The sequence below is a fragment of the Pholcus phalangioides genome, unplaced genomic scaffold (genome assembly GCF_987345545.1).
Source record: "Pholcus phalangioides strain wild (caught in Gottingen) unplaced genomic scaffold, Ppha-v1.0 ptg000015l_1, whole genome shotgun sequence".
NCBI lineage: Eukaryota > Metazoa > Arthropoda > Arachnida > Araneae > Pholcidae > Pholcus > Pholcus phalangioides.
Genome location: NW_028301608.1, coordinates 99,905,227 through 99,924,227, shown reverse-complemented (window position 1 = coordinate 99,924,227; position 19,001 = coordinate 99,905,227). Strand labels below are relative to the sequence as shown.

Genomic DNA, 19,001 nt, shown 5'->3' with positions numbered 1-19,001 from the left:
TATACAATGAAACCTGTACGGAACGGAACGTCAATTTCATATGAGACAGGTTTCCATTTTATAAAGTTGCATGTACACACACACACACACATGAAAGCATTAACAAATGAGGGGACTGCTTTTTGATTCTGTCTCATAAAGTGTCCGTCTTAGACACTGTTTCCCAAAGTGGGCAATATCGCCTCCTGGGGGATAATGTAGGGTCCAATGGGGCGGTAGAAGCTTTGGGTTTAATATGGGACCCTACGATGAGAAGAAAAAATTTTAAGAAGGAGGCGATAGAACCAAAAATTTGAAAGACTATAATCTTAGATAAGTTTCACTGCACAGTGATACTTCGGCTAACGAAAGCTTAGGCTAACGAATGTGATTCCGCAACGAATAATCTTCGTTAGCTGAGGTATCATTGCATTTGCAACGTACGAGTTTTAGTGCCACCTATCTCTCACAAAAGGTAACTAAAAAAATTGATTTTATTTTTTATTTTTACGCAGACGTTTTGAGAGCAGCTTTAATCCTACTATTCCCATAGCCTTGGGGTTAAAGGCCTGCCACTTTCTGTGAAGATACTTTTTTCAAATGGGAGACCTGCTCACTCAAAGTTGTAAGTATGCCGCCAACGGGGTCCAAACCTGGATCGTCGAGGAGGAGCGAGTCCATCACAATGCCCACACGTCCGCACCGAAGCTACGTATAGTATTTTTCATGAATAAGACATTTGTCCATACATATTAAGCATGATACAAAGAGAAAAAAAAAAGTTTTTTAATTGAAATAGAAGTATCGTGAACCATATTTACAAGTACATTCAAACGTAAAAACACAAGGTAAGTAACGGCTAATGTCCGAAGTATGACCAGCTTTAACAATGGACGGCCCCTTCGTGTATTGACTTGCCCAATACGCGAAGTGACCGTCCATTTCGCGAACTGAACAAACTATGGACATTGACCATGTAGGTACCTGTGTTGAATTCGTTACAAAAGTGAATACAAGAAACCCATGCAATGAATCTAATCGAGTTTCAAAATAGTGCGTAACACTTCGATTCAATACTTTTCTTGGCAAGGGTCATTTGGCGAAACATAATAGACGTACATTTATTTTACAAATGGAAAAAAAAGAAAAAACACAAATTGTACATTATACACAAAAAAAAGCTCTGGCCATTAAATCAAATCTGTCATTATCTACATTGAAAAGCCATGAAAGTTGTCCATTTGGCAAACATTGGTGGGGAAAATATATATGGAGAAAAAAACGTTCACAGTTCACGTCATTGTGAAGACGTGGTCATCAGGATGTTTTGCAGCGGCCATTTCTCTGTCTTCTTTGAAGTCTGGCCATTCGCCATGCCCAGTCATCCTTCCATTCGATTACCACGCTCGTCCTGTCAGCGTGCAATCCACCGTATTTCTTACCTTCGTAGTTGTTGCCTGCGTAAGAAAGGGATAAAACCTCATTTATCAAAAAATCAAATATTTATCTACGTAACAGTTATACTAAGCACCGTGCGTGGTTATGACCACGTAGGGCATCATGTAAGATGAACAACTATATAAGATCACAATATAAATGCATATTGGCGAGTTTCCTTGCATCAGTTACTGTTTACCTATCCACCGATATCTAAATAATATTATAAGGAATTACAGTTGTAGACGAGGTGGGCTCAATCGGTCGATCACGAGTGACGCGGTGCTCATTGGGAAGCGCTCAAGAGTTCCCAATACTGTATTCTCTATTTATTGATCAACAACTCAATTAAACACCCCTTTCAAAAAAAACCCGTAGGTTGGTTTGAGTTCGAGCATTTTCAGACTTAACCGATAAGTGTGCTTCTTCTAATGATGATGGGCTTAGGCATATGTTCTTCAACCGCTGGTCCATGGGAGTTTCCTGCCGGTCCGTGAAACATTTCATAAAATTTTCAAAGCCACTACATGATTGGGTTGCACCGTATTAGAACGGTTCTTTTCAAATTTCTACTTACATGAAAAAAAAAAATTGGAGATGGTTGCAAATATTGAGGGCGGGGGCGGGTCGGATCCATTAGACGGATACAGGTTTAACCTCATGGTTTGAACGTTGAAATGAATGAATTTGAGTTCTATTCCCGATATTTTCGTATAGAAGAGAAATGCGTATAAACATTGCTTGAAATCGAGAAGCTTTGCGCAATGACTTCTGTTGCTATCTATTCATCAAAACCAAAACAATTTGTTTAAGAATAATGCTTCAAACGAAATTGACTGTTGGTTCTAAACCGGTGAGTAGCATAAAAGTAAGTAATATGTTGGTATGATATGATTAATACCGGTGTAAATCTCATGCGCCATAATAATACCGGTTAATATGTTTTTACATTTGCATCAAAATCACTCTGTAATCTCTCAAAAGCATACTAAGCGTTATTATGGCTCATAAAATTAACATCAGCGTGCAATATAAAAATAAACAATATATTGATATCACACAACATATTGAAGGCTTTTTTCTCAACCCAAGATGTCAAGGAAACATATTTTCCTGGATATTATGCCGAGGTGAACTCGGAAGGAAAATTCATCTGGTCTCCGTCGGGACTCGAATCCATGCCCTCTTGCAAACCAGGCAAGCATGCTATTACCTATTCCACTTCTTTTCTTTCAAACCGAGCACAACTCAGGTCTATCACCATCTATGGGCGATTTACTACCTAGTAAGTTGTGCCGAAAGTGTAACTGTGTATGTACCTAACAGTCTAGTGCGTATGTAGTGTTGCGTTTGATTTGCTGCCATCTATATTTCAGAAGTGAAGAGCGTGATGTGTTATGATTGAATTACATTTTTACTGTTTGTAGGTCGGTTGCTCTCTGTGGCGAGACTTTTTAAAGATCACTAGGGATATCGGCTCGCATTCGCGCCTTAAAGTTGGAAACCACAGAAAACCAACTTCAGCCGACCACAATATCTACTCCACTGGAGAAACGACCCTACCTTCCGATATCATGCCGAGTTCACTTCGACATAATATCCGGAAAATATCTGTATCTGTGACATCTTCGGCTGAGAAAAATTTGTCTGTCTCTCTTTGACTGTTGGTGCGAACCTATTTGTACTACCTGAGGGCCATTTGTTGAAGTTAAGAGGCTACTAATGTCTCTACTTCAGCGCCTCATGCCACAGTGCTTTAAATAAAGAAGGCAGGGTCACGTCTCCAGTGATGCAGATGCTTGCATGCTTGCCTAGTTTGCAAGAGGGCATGGGTTTCTAGTCCCGGTGGAGACCAGATGATTTTTCCTTCCGAGTTCACCTCGGCATATTATCCCAAAAATATCAGTTTCCTTGATGTCACATATTGGTCATTTTCCTGCTGCATGCCAGTTTAAAACCAGTAAAAAGTCCGCAGAGAACAGGCAGACCTACAACACGATACTGACATAACAAGAAGATTCAAGAATTTCAATCTTTACTTTACATCGGAAGACAGATGGCAGCACGAACATGAAACAAGCAAGATTCTGACAACATAAATGCGTTAGGGCACACATACACAACACTCATTCCGGTATGTACCAATTCGTTAGAAACTTCATTGAACAATTTGCGGGAAGGAAAAATAGAGATTTGCCGCTTTACCAATGCCCATTCGACCAAACGGGATGTATGGTCACCACACTTGCAAACGGGACTTTCTCGGTTATTCTTATCAGAAACTTCGAGTCCCGGTGTGATTACTTTAAGTCAGAACTTACTATAATTTACTATAAGTCAGAAGGATATGATATTTTCTCTTATTGTTGTTACAGGCTCTTATCTTTTTTTGCAGGGTTCGCCAATTATTTTTACTGCTTATGGCGTTCCACGAGAAATTTTCCATTTAATTTCACAGGTTCGCAAGTAGAAAAAAGTTAAAGAACATTAGAATATAGGCAGATGCTCGCCTGTCGAAAATATTGTATTGCCCCCACCGTTTTCTGGGTTGTAATCTATACAGTCTATCGAATGACTAACAAGTTGTGACAAGGGGTTAAGATAAATAATTATCACGTATGGCTAATCAATAAAATCTCTCAATGTGGTGACACAGTGATCCCAAAATAATGTTTTTTAATAGAAAAATGCTCACCAAGTATCAGGTAAGACTTCTTCAATCTAATCTTCGGACAACTACACAGAAAGTCAGTCTGGGGTAACCACAGTGACTGAGCACCTGTGCGAATCTTCGTGATAGTAGCCTTGAAGACATGTCTAACGTGGACTGATAACCTCACCCAGTCACCGACGGTTTCTCTCGATAATATATCGGCCTGAATAGCTGCAGAAAAATCATAAAAGAAAATATACAATAATACCATATGAATATAATTATGCTGGCCATACTTCCTCAAGAAAAATAAATAAAATTAAGATTCTAAATACGGGATATTGCCAAAAAAAAAGTTGTCAAAAGTAAGAAAAGTCACCAATTATCTCTAAAATCACTCAGAAATCGCCAGCAATATTTTAATCTATCACATACTGTGAATTGCAACAGATTAAAAGGTGTTTCAAGAAAAAAGTTGAACGTATGGAAAATATCTATAAGATCAACATTCATATTTATTTTTAGTCATTTATAAGTTGTGAAAATAATCTTAATCTTAGATTTCAGTAAAAAAATATAAGCTTCGTCGAAACGTTAAATTTTTATAAAAAGAATTCGGGACGGTAAAGTTACGGGACAGTAGGAGCATTTTCCGTAAAACACGGATCAAATGGTCACCTTAAGTGTGAGCATGGATTCTCAAATTGTGACCTGTGACCACTCTTGAGCAGTGGTTCTAAACTTGGGGTCCACATATTCTCCTTGCGATTCTGAGATGTTCTAGGGGAGGGGAGGCACGGGTGAAGATCAAATGAAGGGGCGAGCCATGTCAGGTGGTGAAGAGAGCCACAGAGAACTACTATATAGAAATGAAGCTTCCGGTAAAATACATTCGACGCTTGTTATAACCCCACGTTATAGCAACAATTGCATTATAACGACTGGTAGAAAAAGTCCTAAATGCTTTCATACTGAAATACTGATACAGACTGTGCTATGTTTTCCTTCCGATATAATTCGTTTTTCGAATGAATGGGGGTCGTTATAACGAGCGTCGACTGTATAATGGAAAAAAATGTGACTATATACCTTCAGAATCCAGCAGAATTGTCTAGGAGGCCTCATGTCCATGGGGAGAGGGGGAGGGCTACATGATAAAATATGGTATGGGGATTTTTACGTGCAAGTGTGTAAATAGCTGTCCAAGTATGTAAATATACTTCCAGCTAAGTGTGGGCCCCGGAACATCCCTTTGCCCGACGACTCATGATGGTGAGTTCATTCCCACAAGAAGGAATGAACTCAGCCCAGGTGCAGACCCACCAGAATGATGTGTCGGGAGGTATGATTTATTGTGTAGGTTGGTCGGATTGTCCCATAGACTAAAGATATTATTCTTACTCTGTGGATTGTCCGGTATTTTGCACAGACTGGTTTTCCCCATGAATTTCAGGAGTTATGAATGGAATGATCACCTTCCTTTCTCCCCTTCTGGATCCATGCCTGGCCCAGGGTTTTAGAAATCGATGCTTATTTATTTAGAAAAAAATTCATTTTGGTTTAGATTTTACTAAATTCAATTCAATAAATAGAAAGGTCTTGATCCTGGATCATGGTACACGGGCCCTGGTGGACGGCCCACAAGAAGAAATGAACTCCAGCCCAGGGTAGGAACAGACCACAGAGTAAGAATTATATCTTTAGTCTATGGAACAGACCCAGAGTAATGTGTCGTACGGTGCGATTTATTGTGTAGGTATGTTGCATTGTCCTGTATTTTTCACAGATCTATTTTCCCGTAAAATTTTGGCTCTTGAGAGTAATCAGGGTACCACGAGAAGAAAATATAGTTAAAAGGGAACCATGGGCCGAAAAAAAAGGTGAGAAACACTGATCCAACAGTGGGTCCACAAATGTCTCGCGTTCAATGTTCTGAGGAACATCTGTAATTTCGATTAGTGGTTTAAAATGTTACAAAATCATTATAGTCGATTGACCCTTTAAACGGAAATGACGAGATATCTCGCCTAGATGAGCCTCTTGTTTTAGTATTATCAAGCCCAGATGTTTTGTAAAGTTGATTTCTTAATGGAAAACTTTTTAGTTTGCACCTGTTGAAAATCGGAAGAAATTCTACTTCATTAAAAAAAAAGACATGATATTTTGAAGAGGGTGTCAATGATTTCTAATTGCCGCTTAAAGGGTTTAAGAGAGACAACATGGACTAGAAAGGACGACGTCTTCGTACCATGCTACTGAATTGAAGCGATCTACAGATTCATAATCAGACGATGGATCTGAACTGTTTACCTAATATGGATTAATAAAGTCCATCCAAGTTATACTTCCGAATATTACTGAATATTACGTCTCAGTTGACAGATTCTTCTAACATCTCTTGATAAATTACCAACATGTCCAAATTCTTTTCCATTTATATTTATTATGAATGATAAAAGAAGGCACGACAAGTGACTCATTGCAAACGCAAAAACGTTGGACGCATATTTCATGTCTTTTGATACGAAGACATGTCTAACAAGGTCGCGGATGGCATCAAAAAAAGTATAAGAAGAAAATTATCATGTGTCATTAAGATTTGTCGCAGACACTCAGTTCCTATAAATCTGGTTGACATTGCATACACACACATGCAAGAAAATGAAGCCGACACATGCAGACACACACACACACACTTTATGTGCCTGATATCCAAGGTTTCCAAGAAATTATCACCAAAATGTTTTTTTTTAAAGTCTCCCATTTTTTTTCAGAATGAGTTAAATCAACATTAATGAAGGGATTCATATAACATGGGTTTTCTTTTTTTTACACACAGTTATATGGAAGCTAAATGCATCTAAATATCTCGAATTTAAATAAAATTCTCGTGGAATATTAATTTCGTATTCATACCGTAATCTTTCTTGCAGTATCGCTTCATGTTCAGCTTCTTTTTGGGTTTTTGGCACTTGGAACATTTGGCTGTTTGGGAAAAACATGAAATATAATCAAATTACTACCAGGTGAAAATTATCACGATAAATCAGAATCAACTACAGTCCAACTCGTTTATAACAACATCGACGATTCCCTGATATTTTTTCGTCATAATATCAGGTTATAATATCGAGTGATAATATTTGATCGAGAAATATACACGGAACAAGAATCTCAAATACGAGATATAACTAATTTTCGCGAGGAAAACGTTATTAATTGTCGGCCAAATTGCTAAATATCGCATATAGATAGAGCACGGAAGTTCAGGCACATTGTCATTTCTTTATAAATAAATGCCTTTTTTGCCTAGTTTCAAACTTTTTTCTCTTTTTTTTGTAAAATGCTTTTTTTGAACTTTTCCTGCCCTGAATACTTATTACGATTTTGTTCTATGTTCATTCGTGAATTTTAGAGGTCTTATTCGGTAATACTTGGATATTTTTAGCATTGGGAAATTCGAAAGAATATTTTATGTTTAAAATCTTCAACCCATAGTTCGAATTTAGGGGCTCGGTGGATTGTCATCAAAATGCAAGGGTTTGAATTTTGTGTTGGCTCCCCCCCCCCCCCATCCAGCGCCGTCTTAAGGGCCTCATGGGCCACCGGACCAAGTGATTTTCCGAAGCCGTATCTGGAAAATTCTCGAAAAATTCAACTACTTCTCTCTACTTCTCGTACCCCTTTTCTCTTGAGGCCCCCCTCGGGCCGTGCCCTGGTGGGCCCATGCGTTAAAACGGCACTGCTGCCCCCACCCCCCGACATGTCGATTACCCTCAATGTGATTTTCGTCATTGTAGGTCAGGCATCTTAAACCCATTGCTCGCGAGCACCACGGTGCTCCCTGAAGTACCCAGAGTGCTCGATGCTCGTATTCGATTTCGTGCTCGCGAGCACTTGATCAACGCTCCAATGAGAACACCTTATAAAAATTGCATTCAAGGATTGAAATCATCCTGCTTTTTCATGCATTCGCATGTAAAACTTGCCATAAGGGTGTTGGGATTTCGAAACTTCTCAAATGTTATTTCAGTGATCAGTAATCGTATCTCGTATCGTACGTGAAAATAGAGTGCAATTTGGTAAGAAATTGGAAGAGTGATCAAAAATGTGTTGATGCGTGTACCAGAAAATATATATTTTTACTAGCGTCCTCTGTGTTATTGACTTAAAACATTAATTTTTTTGAATTGATGCATAATTATAGGAAAATCTTTATCTCTTTTTGTGGAGAAATTTATGCCGCAAATTATTACTTCGATTAAATTTATTACAGTTAAGCTGAATCATAGATAAATTGCATACAGCCAAATATCGGTTAAAGGCCGTTCAAGTATTACGTCATCATCGATGGGGGGGGGGGGGGTTGGATAATGCTTACGTCATCAACCACCCTTTATGAAAATATGAGTTAGGATTCGGACGGGCAGAGCTGGTGACGAAATTTCGCTGACAAGGGGGGGGGGGTCAAAAATGGCTAAAAATTGGCTTACGTAATACTTGAACGGCCCCTTAATACATTTTTATTGAATTTTAATGTGGTGAACCAGACCAGAATTGAACGTTTCCGTTGCTGCCCAGCCTTTGCAGGCTGTCTGGCGACATACAGATCACCAGGGGTGGTATGTGAGGGAAAAAGACAAGTTTGCGCATAAATTTTAAGTTTTGATTTTATAGGTGTCAAAGTAGATTAGTCTTGCTTTACAGCATCATCTACCTTTGGCTTTAAATATCATTTTCTAACTTTAACGTGTAAATTTTGGATACATTTTTTTTAACTTTCTATTGTTTCTTTCATCCGAGAAATCAATTTCTCGATAACGCAAAATAATTGATTATTTTGAAAAGGTGTTGCCCTCTTATAAAATAATCGGATACACGGTGAAATATCGGTTTAATACGATGTTTCTTCTGCCTTAGTGAGCCAGAACTATTAGAAAAACGTTAAAAACTTGATGCACATTGCAACGTATGCATATTTTCGTAGTGTTTTTTATTCATTATGTTTCTCGAATGTAAGAACCAGTGGAAGGAGGGGTGGGGGGGGGGTAGAAATCTATTGCCTGACGTATGTAAAAATTTTGAACGGGCATAAATTCTTTTATATGCCTACAACAGATTCAGTGAGTGCAGCCAATTCATTATCTGGTATATCTCTTGCTGGAGATACCTGGGTCTCTCCGGGGGCCGAAGTGCTTACGTTGTTTCTTGCGAGACGGACTGGGTGTCTCGCGGTTTTTCCAGTTTCTCCAGCCAATACACAATTTTCGGATCCTAGATACGTAGCTTTTAGTAACTTTTCCTTCCCCCCCCCCCCCCATCAATTATAAATGTATTTTTAGTGTATTTTTATTTGCTCAAAAGACTATTTAATGAACTTTTCTTGTTTTTTTTTGCCTGCCCATTTTGACCATTTTTATTGCCTAAACTTCCGGGCTCTACTTATTACCCTTGGCGAGTAATACATTGCTACAGTAAATCTGCAGTGATTTAAAATGTATTTCACGAAAAACAAATAAGTGAACATGACAAATATGTGAGATAAATACTTATAGTAACATAACTATTACATATCTATTTATAGTCATATTCGTTATAAAACAAATTATAAATTATGCAAATTATTTTCTTCTCTGGTTATAGTAAAGATTATGATGTGAAAGTAAGCGAGAAAAAACGGGACTTTTTTGTGAAGGAAAAAATGTCTAACAGGCAAAATTACGGGGAAATTCGGCTCACGTCAAAGAGAGAAAGTTGAGCTTCAAATATGTATAATAACTCTTTTCTTCAACATTAAGATAATTAATGTTGAGAAACAACAATTAATTAGAGAAGCAGCCAAACATTGCCTCAATTTTATGAACTCTAATTCTTAGAATTTCTTGAGGAAAAAGACACCATAAAAAACGGAAGCAAAAGCGACGAAAAATGTGCTGCGATATCCGAAATGGTGCGTTTTTTTATATAGACACGTTTAAAACTAGATTTATCAGCATTATTTTATAAGGTAATTGGCTGACGTTATAGCCGAGATGTGTGATTACAATCGAGACGGTTAAAAAGTCGAAAAGGTTAAAACGGTGAAAAAGGTTTTAGGACTCCCTTGTGTCCCAATTCTATATATTTTGGGGAAATGTGTGTGTGGAAGAGTGTCCATCTATAAAACACATACACAAAAATTTCACGCCTAAAAAAAAATAACCATAAAAATTCAAAAATTTGAAAAATGTGTAGAAAACTATTTGAATTCGTTACCTTCCGTGTTATTGCTGTTATCTGTTACTTTCCCTCCTTTTCTTGAAGCTTTACTCTTTTTTGGTTCCTCAGGTTTGTAGATTTCTGAAATGATATATAAATAGTACTCAATTTTATGCCGAAAATTCATTCCTTTCGATTAATTGAATTGTATGGTGGTGAAAAATATTTATCTTTTTTTTCACGATGAAAACTTCGAAAGCTACTCACTAATACACGGAGCGACAGTCGATCGGCTCTGATAGAAACCTTTTGCACACCTGTTACAAGTGGTTCCGGTCACTCCATCTTTGCATGGACATTGGCCGGTTGTCTGATTACAGGTCATCCCCGATGAACCAACCGGATGACAATCACAAGCTAGAAATGTAAATATGCATAAGCAAGGCTTTTGGAACAGCAAAAATGAAACTATATGCTATTTAGAAAAAAAGTGGCTCGTCTGACATCCTCTAAACTAATCATGGATAAACTATGTCCAGCGAGCCAGATTCGGCCCGCTTTGAGGTTCTATCCGGCCCACTTCAGATTTCACACTAACAGTATAGAAATTTTCAATTTCAAAATTTAAAAAAAAATTCATTTATAAGGATGATTCCTTTAATACATATGGAAAATATAGTTGTGAAAATTTAAATAGAAGCTGATTTAAAAATTTTGCAAATGCAAAAAAAGTGAAACACATATGAAACAAATATAAGCGAATAGAATGCTGTGTTTAATTTTCAAAGTGGTCTCTCCGCGTTCTCTTGAAGTCATTAGTGTATTTTGCTTTTTCGTGGCCTAATTCGTCCTGCACTGGGGGTATTCCTTAAGATTTTGGAGACCATACCTACAAAGAGGGACACAGACTTGGTTGAAGGGGTGCAGAGAAAAGCTACGCGTGCCCTTGTCGGTACACGGGGCTTGAGTTATGAAGAGTGACTTCCTTTTTTGAAGATGTTTACATTGGGAGAACGCAGATGTCGGGGGGGGGGGGATATGATCGAAGTATTCAAAATTTTCAACGGGATAGATAGGATGGACCATGAATTCTTAATACGCCGCCAATCGAAGGCTTTGACAAGGGGACACCACCAGTATCGATTGGTAAGGGACAATTCTAGGTTGTGGTATCGCAGGGAATATTCCTCTAATAGGGTTGTTAATAAACGGAATTTCTTACTCCCGGGGCCTTGAATTCTAACACAATTGACCCGTTTGAAAAGAAATACGATAAACATGGGGGGGGGTGGAAATCGAGAAGCTATCCATTCTTAGACTAAGACATCCATAAATGTTTTTTATGGGCATTGTATTACATTTTATCATTTTATATATATATTTTTTAGTTTTGATAATTGTGTATTTAATTGGGTTGCTGTATTTTAGAAATATATGGCATCCATATTTGTTATTGGCATCTTTTTCTCAGCTACCTTGTGGGCATTTTCCTGTTGTGGGGTTGTATGTATTTGTATGTATAACGAGTTGTTACAATATAGGCCTACACTCGCTGTATTTATTTTCTCACAGTTATAAAGGATAATTAATTGTCCCATTTGCGAAACGGGGCAGTCTTCAAAGTATACAACACATGCCACCCTCTTCATTTCCCCCTGGGGCCCATAAGGCTCACTTGTGGTCCTGGGATATTCTAAGTGGGCCCATGGGTGAAAAATAGGTAAAAGGGGAGTCGCAATAAGTATGGTGAAGGGAGCTACAGAAAGCTCTGAAAAAAATAAAATTGACTGCGAAATAAAGTTTAAAAGGCAAACATTGTAAGAAAAAATATGACTACTATCAGAATCCAGCAGAGCTGCGCACAGAACCCGGACCATCTTCACGCAAGGGTCCATCCGAGCATTACTTCGGGCTTCCTGCCCAAAGGATGTCTACACAATGATGAGATCTGGTACCAGTTATGAAAGAAAATAAACTGCTACTTTCAGCGAAGTATGGGCCCCCAGAACACCGAATCGCCCGGGGTCCCATGATGCTCATCGAACGCGAGCCCAATCTAGGTTTTTCCCCCATTATAGTTCAGCTCGAGAGGGATCAATTTCCTTCCGCCCTCCCCTTATGCATTCAACCTCGAATGAGTTAAATTAATTATGGAGTCATAATTTTTAACGTTCTCCAAAATATTTACTTATAGTAATATTTTACCAGTAAGTTACTGAGCCTTAAATATTCAAAATTATACAATAATCTTGAACATTATTGAGAATAATAATAAAAATATCGCTGTTATCGTTTATTGACTGATCAATAAAACCAAAACTCAAAGTTTAATATTCTACCGGCAGATGGCAGTGTAATCTCTTTCATCTGATTGAAAAATTTCACGAGGGGCCGTTCAAGTATTACGTAAGCAAATTTTTAGCCATTTTTGACCCCCTCCCCCCCCCCGTCAGCAAAAGTCAGCAAAACGCTGACCCCCTCCCCCCCTCTTGTCAGCAAAATTTCGTCAGCTCTGCCCCTCTGCATCCTAACTCATATTTTCATAAAGGGTGGTCGATGACGTAAGCATTATCCAAACCCCCCCCCTTGTCATCCAAAAGTCAGCAAATCGGAAACCCCCTCCTCCCCCCCATCGATGATGACGTAATACTTGAATGACCTCCCCCCTCCCCCCGAATTAAAATCGATCACTCCACGCACACACAAATTGGGGAACAGCTCATACATATACCTTACTTTTGTGAGTCGAAACTTGGTCACGATTGAAAATTGCTTGCGCAGTTTGACCAAATTGGTCCTTGCGCCAGAAAATTTAAAATCCTAAATCCTTAAAAAAATCCTAAAATTGCTTACAAAAATGTTAGATTAGTCAAAAGTAAAACTCAAGAGAATTAGAGATAAAGCTTGCAAGAGAGAGAGAGAGAAAACTAGCTATTTAAAGATTTAAAATTCCAAGGCAAGTTCTTTGCTCGTGAGCACTATGGTTCTCCTTGAAGCACCGGAGAGCGCTCGATGCTTGAGGCTGGGTTTTGTACATGACAGAATGGGCTGAGCACGATCAGGCTCTGTCGCTTACGCGATATAAGCTCATTGCTCCGGAAGGCATGGTCGTGCCGCAGAAAATTCTGAGTTAGAAGAAGAAAAAGTAATAATTGGGGTCCTTCACTCTGTATCATTGGATCTAAAGCACCCCTAGTCGTGTATGTGTATTCATATACACTTACAAAAAAAAACCATGTGCGAAGTCAGACATATAACGAAGAGAATCCGATTATCAGTTTGAGGCCCCTTATTTTAGGGTACCTAGAGGACACTTAGACAATATGCATTCAAATACGAGATTCAAAGGAACATATACTAGTATAAATAAATAAAAATATATATATAGCTCTATGGCGCAGTGGTAAAATGCTTTTCTTCCATCATGAAGGTTGCCGTCAAGGTCCACGGGTTTGAATCCGGGCATAGAACGTCTGAAACTAGCTATTTAAAATTCCAAGAAGAGTTCTTTGACATTTCATTCCAAGACGAATTGACTTTACCTACCGAGCCTGAGGCGAATTCGCAATTCCAAAATATACTCATGACACAAATCTCAGAAACTTACATGGCATTATACTAGTTCGTCTGTACAAAACCAACTAGCGTTTCAATGCATATTATCAAAGGGTCCTTTGGGCACCTAAAAGGGGGGGGGGGAAAGGGTGAACTCCATGTACGAGTATAACCTGATCATTTTCGTATTTTCCTGTCCTCGCATATGCTTTTCCGAATTTTATCTGAATGTACATGACTCGGGATCCTTAGGTTCCTATGCCAGGCCTACCTGATTTATTTTTGTTTGTTCTGTACAGTCTCGCACTTTTGTGTATAATTTATACTATATTACACCAACTCCGGTCATATATAGCAATTTCCAACCAGTGGAGTTGGGGGGGGGGGGAAATGGAGGCACCATCAGTGATATTTGGTTGTTTAAATTCTTGGGTCTTGAGCAAATGCCACACCAGCCGTCCTGGCTGCCTCAAATTGTTTCCACAGCAGGTATCTCTGCAACCGTGAACTTGAGAGAGAGAAAAAACCATACCTCCAATTACAAAAAAAGTTCACAAATGGCGTGTGGGGGCTCAAAGTGCTTCAAATTTCCCAAAGGATCGTATATATATAAAAAAATAGGGGAAATAAACTTTTCATGTAGACCCTGTGTGCTAAAACTTCCAACAAATGAAATTTAGATACGGTTCTGAGAGTCACTTTAAAAAAATTCCTATTTTTAAATGCAGTATTAACGGAGGTATTTGGCCTTCAAGATTTTAGCATTTATCACCAATGATTGAGGGTGTGGTTCATAAATTGTGAAACATAAATTGGATTCGAAGTTGTAATAATTCCGTACTGGTCAATGTGATTGTCAAAAAATGTAATTGTTTTAATTAACTTTTGAGTTAATTGAAACATGCCAATGCAGTGAAAGTTGAAGTGAAAACGTGTGTGTGTGTGTGTGTGTGTGTGTGTGTGTGTGTGTGTGTGTGTGTGTGTGTGTGTGTGTGGATTGGTGTGGATAATGGCACTATTCTTTCACAGAATAGTGCCATTATTTTATGCTATTGATTGTGTGTGCACTTTCGTGAGAATAGCACGTATATTCACAAAGATATAAATGTTTTTTATACAAATTCAAATTTTCATCGCATGTTTTTTTGCTTTTAACACGCGCAGTCTTCGAACAATTTTTATGAAATCTACAGAAAAATTGGCAGTACACATGTGAGACACCCTACGTAGAAATTTAAAATGTAACAATTTATTATTTGATGAGATATGATCATTTTCAGTAAATAATTTTTAATCACGCATGCGCAGAATATTTTTACTTTAAATTTAGTTGAGACAAATACATAATGCAACTTATATAAAAATTCCAGTTGATTGTCGTGAAAATTCAGAAAGATACACACGGTATCGTTTTTAAGTACTGATATAATATGATTAATATCGTCTGCATCCAGACTGGGAATACCTGGATAAGGAATTTTTTTTCAACAAATTAGTATTTCAATTAGCTTGTATTTTAAAATATTTGATTATTTAAAAATAAGCCCACGGCTTTATGCGAATGAGCGAAGACATATGTCTGATGCTATATAAGAGAAATGACTGAACATAACACACGTGTATGATATCAAAATGAACAAACTGAACGAAATAATTTAATGACAGAAAATAATCGAAAAACGAATTTGTGGAAAAAAATCCCTTTCATCCAGGTACTCTTAGCCAGTAACTTAAATTATAGCTCACGATATCACGTATATCTTTCTGAATTTTCACGACTATATATATATCTGGCAACCAAATTATAGGAAAATAAAAAAGATTTCCTGAGCATACGGAATTAAAATTTATTTATTAAAAAATTAATTAATCTCTTCTCTCTCTCTCTCTCTCATTGAATAAGGAATCCCAAATTCTAAATTTATGCACATGATATCTCATGTATGGTGCCAGATTCTCTGTGAATTTCATAAAAATTGGTTCAAAACTCCGCGTGTTATAAGCAAAAACAACACGAGATGAAAATTGAAATTTTTATAGAAAACATTTATATCTTCGTGAATACACTCCTATTCTCACGAAAATGCGCACAATGATTGCACAAAGTTAAAGAAATATAGTGTGCAAGTTACAAATCATTACAGGGTTGATCAAAAACCTTTTTTCTCTTATTTAGTTTTTTGTTGATCCCCTAAACGCCCACATGGATATTTTCATTGGAAATTATGAATACAAACATAGTGTTCACGTGACCAAAATTTCGGAATGATTTACCCAGTATTTTTTTAGAAATTCTAGAAAATGTCTCAACTCCAAAAAGGACACGGATTTCTGGAAATACAGTGTATATTTCAATAACTGTACGACTCGAAGCAAATTTTGAGATTTCAAGTAACTCCACGTTATTTGAAAACTTTTTGTGATTGAAAGTATGTTTCTCTAAAGTCAGCGGTTGCAGAAATATCTGCTGTGCACACGTTGGAACTGTCTGCGTAAAGAAACAGCTCAAATCAATCAGTTGTTTTGCATATTGATCAATTTTCACAAATTTTTTAGTTCAGTATTCTCCATAAACGCTATGGCATATGCGTATCATAATCAGAAATTAATAAAAAGAAAATATCTCATTGTTCTAGAAAATTGGGGTTTTTTCTCAACTTTCTGAAATTGAACAATTCCAAGTCAGGCACTGAATAAATTTCAAAAACATTTAGGGGGGGGGGCTACATATTACTCATAGGATTGATATATGATCTCTCAACCCCCGCCCCTATATACATATTTATATATGAATAGCTATAATCCATTCTTTCCAAGGTGACTGTAGGGTATTTGCTATGGGATTTATAGCCAGCGATTTCTCTTGTATATCTTTTGTGAGCTAACTCCACATCTTGCTGAGCCGAAAGAATGCGACGAATCTGGGCGATTGTCCCGGATGTTTACAGAACCTTAAAAACGTCTCCCGAAAATGTAAAAAAAAAAAGAATATTCATAAAAAAAAAGAGAATTCCTTCACTGACTTTTGTCAAAGTAGAAAATGGCTTCTTTCTTACTCTCCCCCTCAAAGTGCGTGCATTGCAGGGAATCCACAATATCAACGATTTAGTATTACGACCCTTTGTACCAACTCATACAAATACACACAAGGAGAACCCTTATATTCTACGTTCTCATACCTTAGTGGGAATCTAAAGATGGAAAAGAGCTCATTTTTTTTCCTGTAGTCACGAGAACTCAATGGAATCTCTAGAAAACGGAGAGGGACATGATTCATAGAATATATAAGCCCAAGAATTCGTTACCGTCGTCAATGGAAAGAGGATCGCAAAAGAAGCTTGTAAATCTCTACGTGCGGCAAAAAGCTTATAAAATACGTATAATAAAAGCAAAAGAGATTTTATAGGGTTTCAAAACACACAAGAAAAAATATGTATAATCGATGTAGAAAATCTTTAACGATTTCATTCTATATATCGTATTGTGGACGTTTAACCATCTTTTTCTTGTTTGAAGAGTCTATTGCAGTAGCTTACTAGAAGTATCAGTGTTGTTCAACATTTCTACAACTGCGGACTTACTTACTAATCGAAACGGCGACCCAGTCCATACAACTGCGGACTAGTGAAAGTAGTTGAACAACATCGTGGACGGTAAAAAACAAATAAATAGCAAAAATATTTTTTGGACCGATGAAAAAATAAATAAATAGGAAAAAATGAACCGATGAAATGTTATTTAATAAAATAATAATAATTTCAGACCCCGCAAAAAACAAAGAATAAGAAAAATAATTGACGGACTGGCAAAGAATAAATGAATAGAATGTTTCGCCAATCGCGGCAGAAAATTCCCATGCACCAGCTGTTGAAGAATACTGCTCTATATGCCAGGCTGGAAAAGATATCGGCGACGGGAGACGTCTGGTGGAGTTACGGCATTTATTGCTCTAGATATCATTGGTATAACTTTTCAATAGGACCGTGATGTCAGAGAACGATACCAGCTTTTACCATCCCCATAAATCCATTACATACTCTACTGCGTTCAATTAGTGGATTTTCCGTAGGTCGAGAATGTACAATGAAATGAGGAGTCAGTGATGTCTATGCTCCTTTGAGCATAGAGAATCAAAGATGTACGCCAGGCAGTGTCACTTATTCCAATGTTCCATAATCTTTTTTGTTCCATGGTCCCCCCCTCTAGACCATGTATTTTTATGTTTTTCTAGTCCCCCTCCATCTTGATCAGAGTCCCATGTGTACATGGAGCAAGAGCAAGGCACTTTCAACTTATTGAGGGGATTTCTGAGAAAATTAGGTATCTAAATTTTTTTGCAATGTAATGGATCTCCGGCCTTCCGGGCTGGATACCCGTTAAACCCTGTTTGGGGAGGGGGTTCTACTAGATTTTAAAAGTAGTAACCTTTTTTACACCGTATAACAAGACTTTATACCATATAACAAGGGGAAGGGGCGACCATATGGCTTCAGTTGAGAACCACTGATCTATCAGATCGATTGTCCTTCGTTAAACGCTTTTAATCATCTTGCGACTGCTTTTTTCAGGTAATGCTGATACCTTGCTGATGCTCTTGGAGTCTTGCAAATTATGCTACACAACTTCCAACGAATTCAATTTTTGTGCAGCACCATTGCTTCTGTTTTGAAAACGTCGTGGCCGTACTACGTAACACCCATCATTCACAATACCTTTGTACTTGAAGTCATTGCACATGCGCATGTAAAAAATGGTGAAGCTCATTTGCGCTCAGGTAGGGTAGGTATGTAACGAACCTGTAGTATAAATGGCATTGTTTGGCTTCGTTTCATGGCGGTGTTGTAACTGGAGGAAACTGGAGAAACCACGAGACATCCAGGCTCTGTTGCAAGAAGCAACGTAAACTCTTCGCGCCCCCCCCCCGTGGTGGGGGGAGGTCCAGGGCATCTCCGGTGTTGTCACTGGTTTACAAAACAATTTCTGCATGTATTTTTTCTTAGATTTGCTTTTCCTTATTAGGTATTGAAAATTAGAGTGAATACAACGAACGGCCTACTTAGGAAAAAGGCAGAGGATGTAATGACCTGAAAGACCAGTTGGTATCTTTCTGTAATGCAATTCAATACAATTCATTAATTTGAAATGGATTACGCCATTGCAACAAATAAAATCATTCCAT

The 19,001-nt window shown here is 37.8% G+C and overlaps 1 protein-coding gene across 1 annotated transcript in view; it reads right to left on the bottom strand.

Moving 5' to 3' along the window:
* Window positions 1-749: 749 nt before the first annotated feature.
* Window positions 750-19,001, bottom strand: part of LOC149077190 (netrin-1-like) — an 80,286-nt gene continuing 62,034 nt past the window's right edge. Inside the window, exons 3-7 of the mRNA XM_089244934.1 lie at window positions 10,535-10,684; window positions 10,325-10,408; window positions 6,986-7,054; window positions 4,112-4,300; window positions 750-1,436 (exon numbers count right to left, since the gene is read on the bottom strand). Coding sequence (XP_089101060.1) covers window positions 1,297-1,436; window positions 4,112-4,300; window positions 6,986-7,054; window positions 10,325-10,408; window positions 10,535-10,684 — 632 coding nt within the window. The 3' untranslated portion in view covers window positions 750-1,296. The remainder of the gene's footprint in view (window positions 1,437-4,111; window positions 4,301-6,985; window positions 7,055-10,324; window positions 10,409-10,534; window positions 10,685-19,001) is intronic.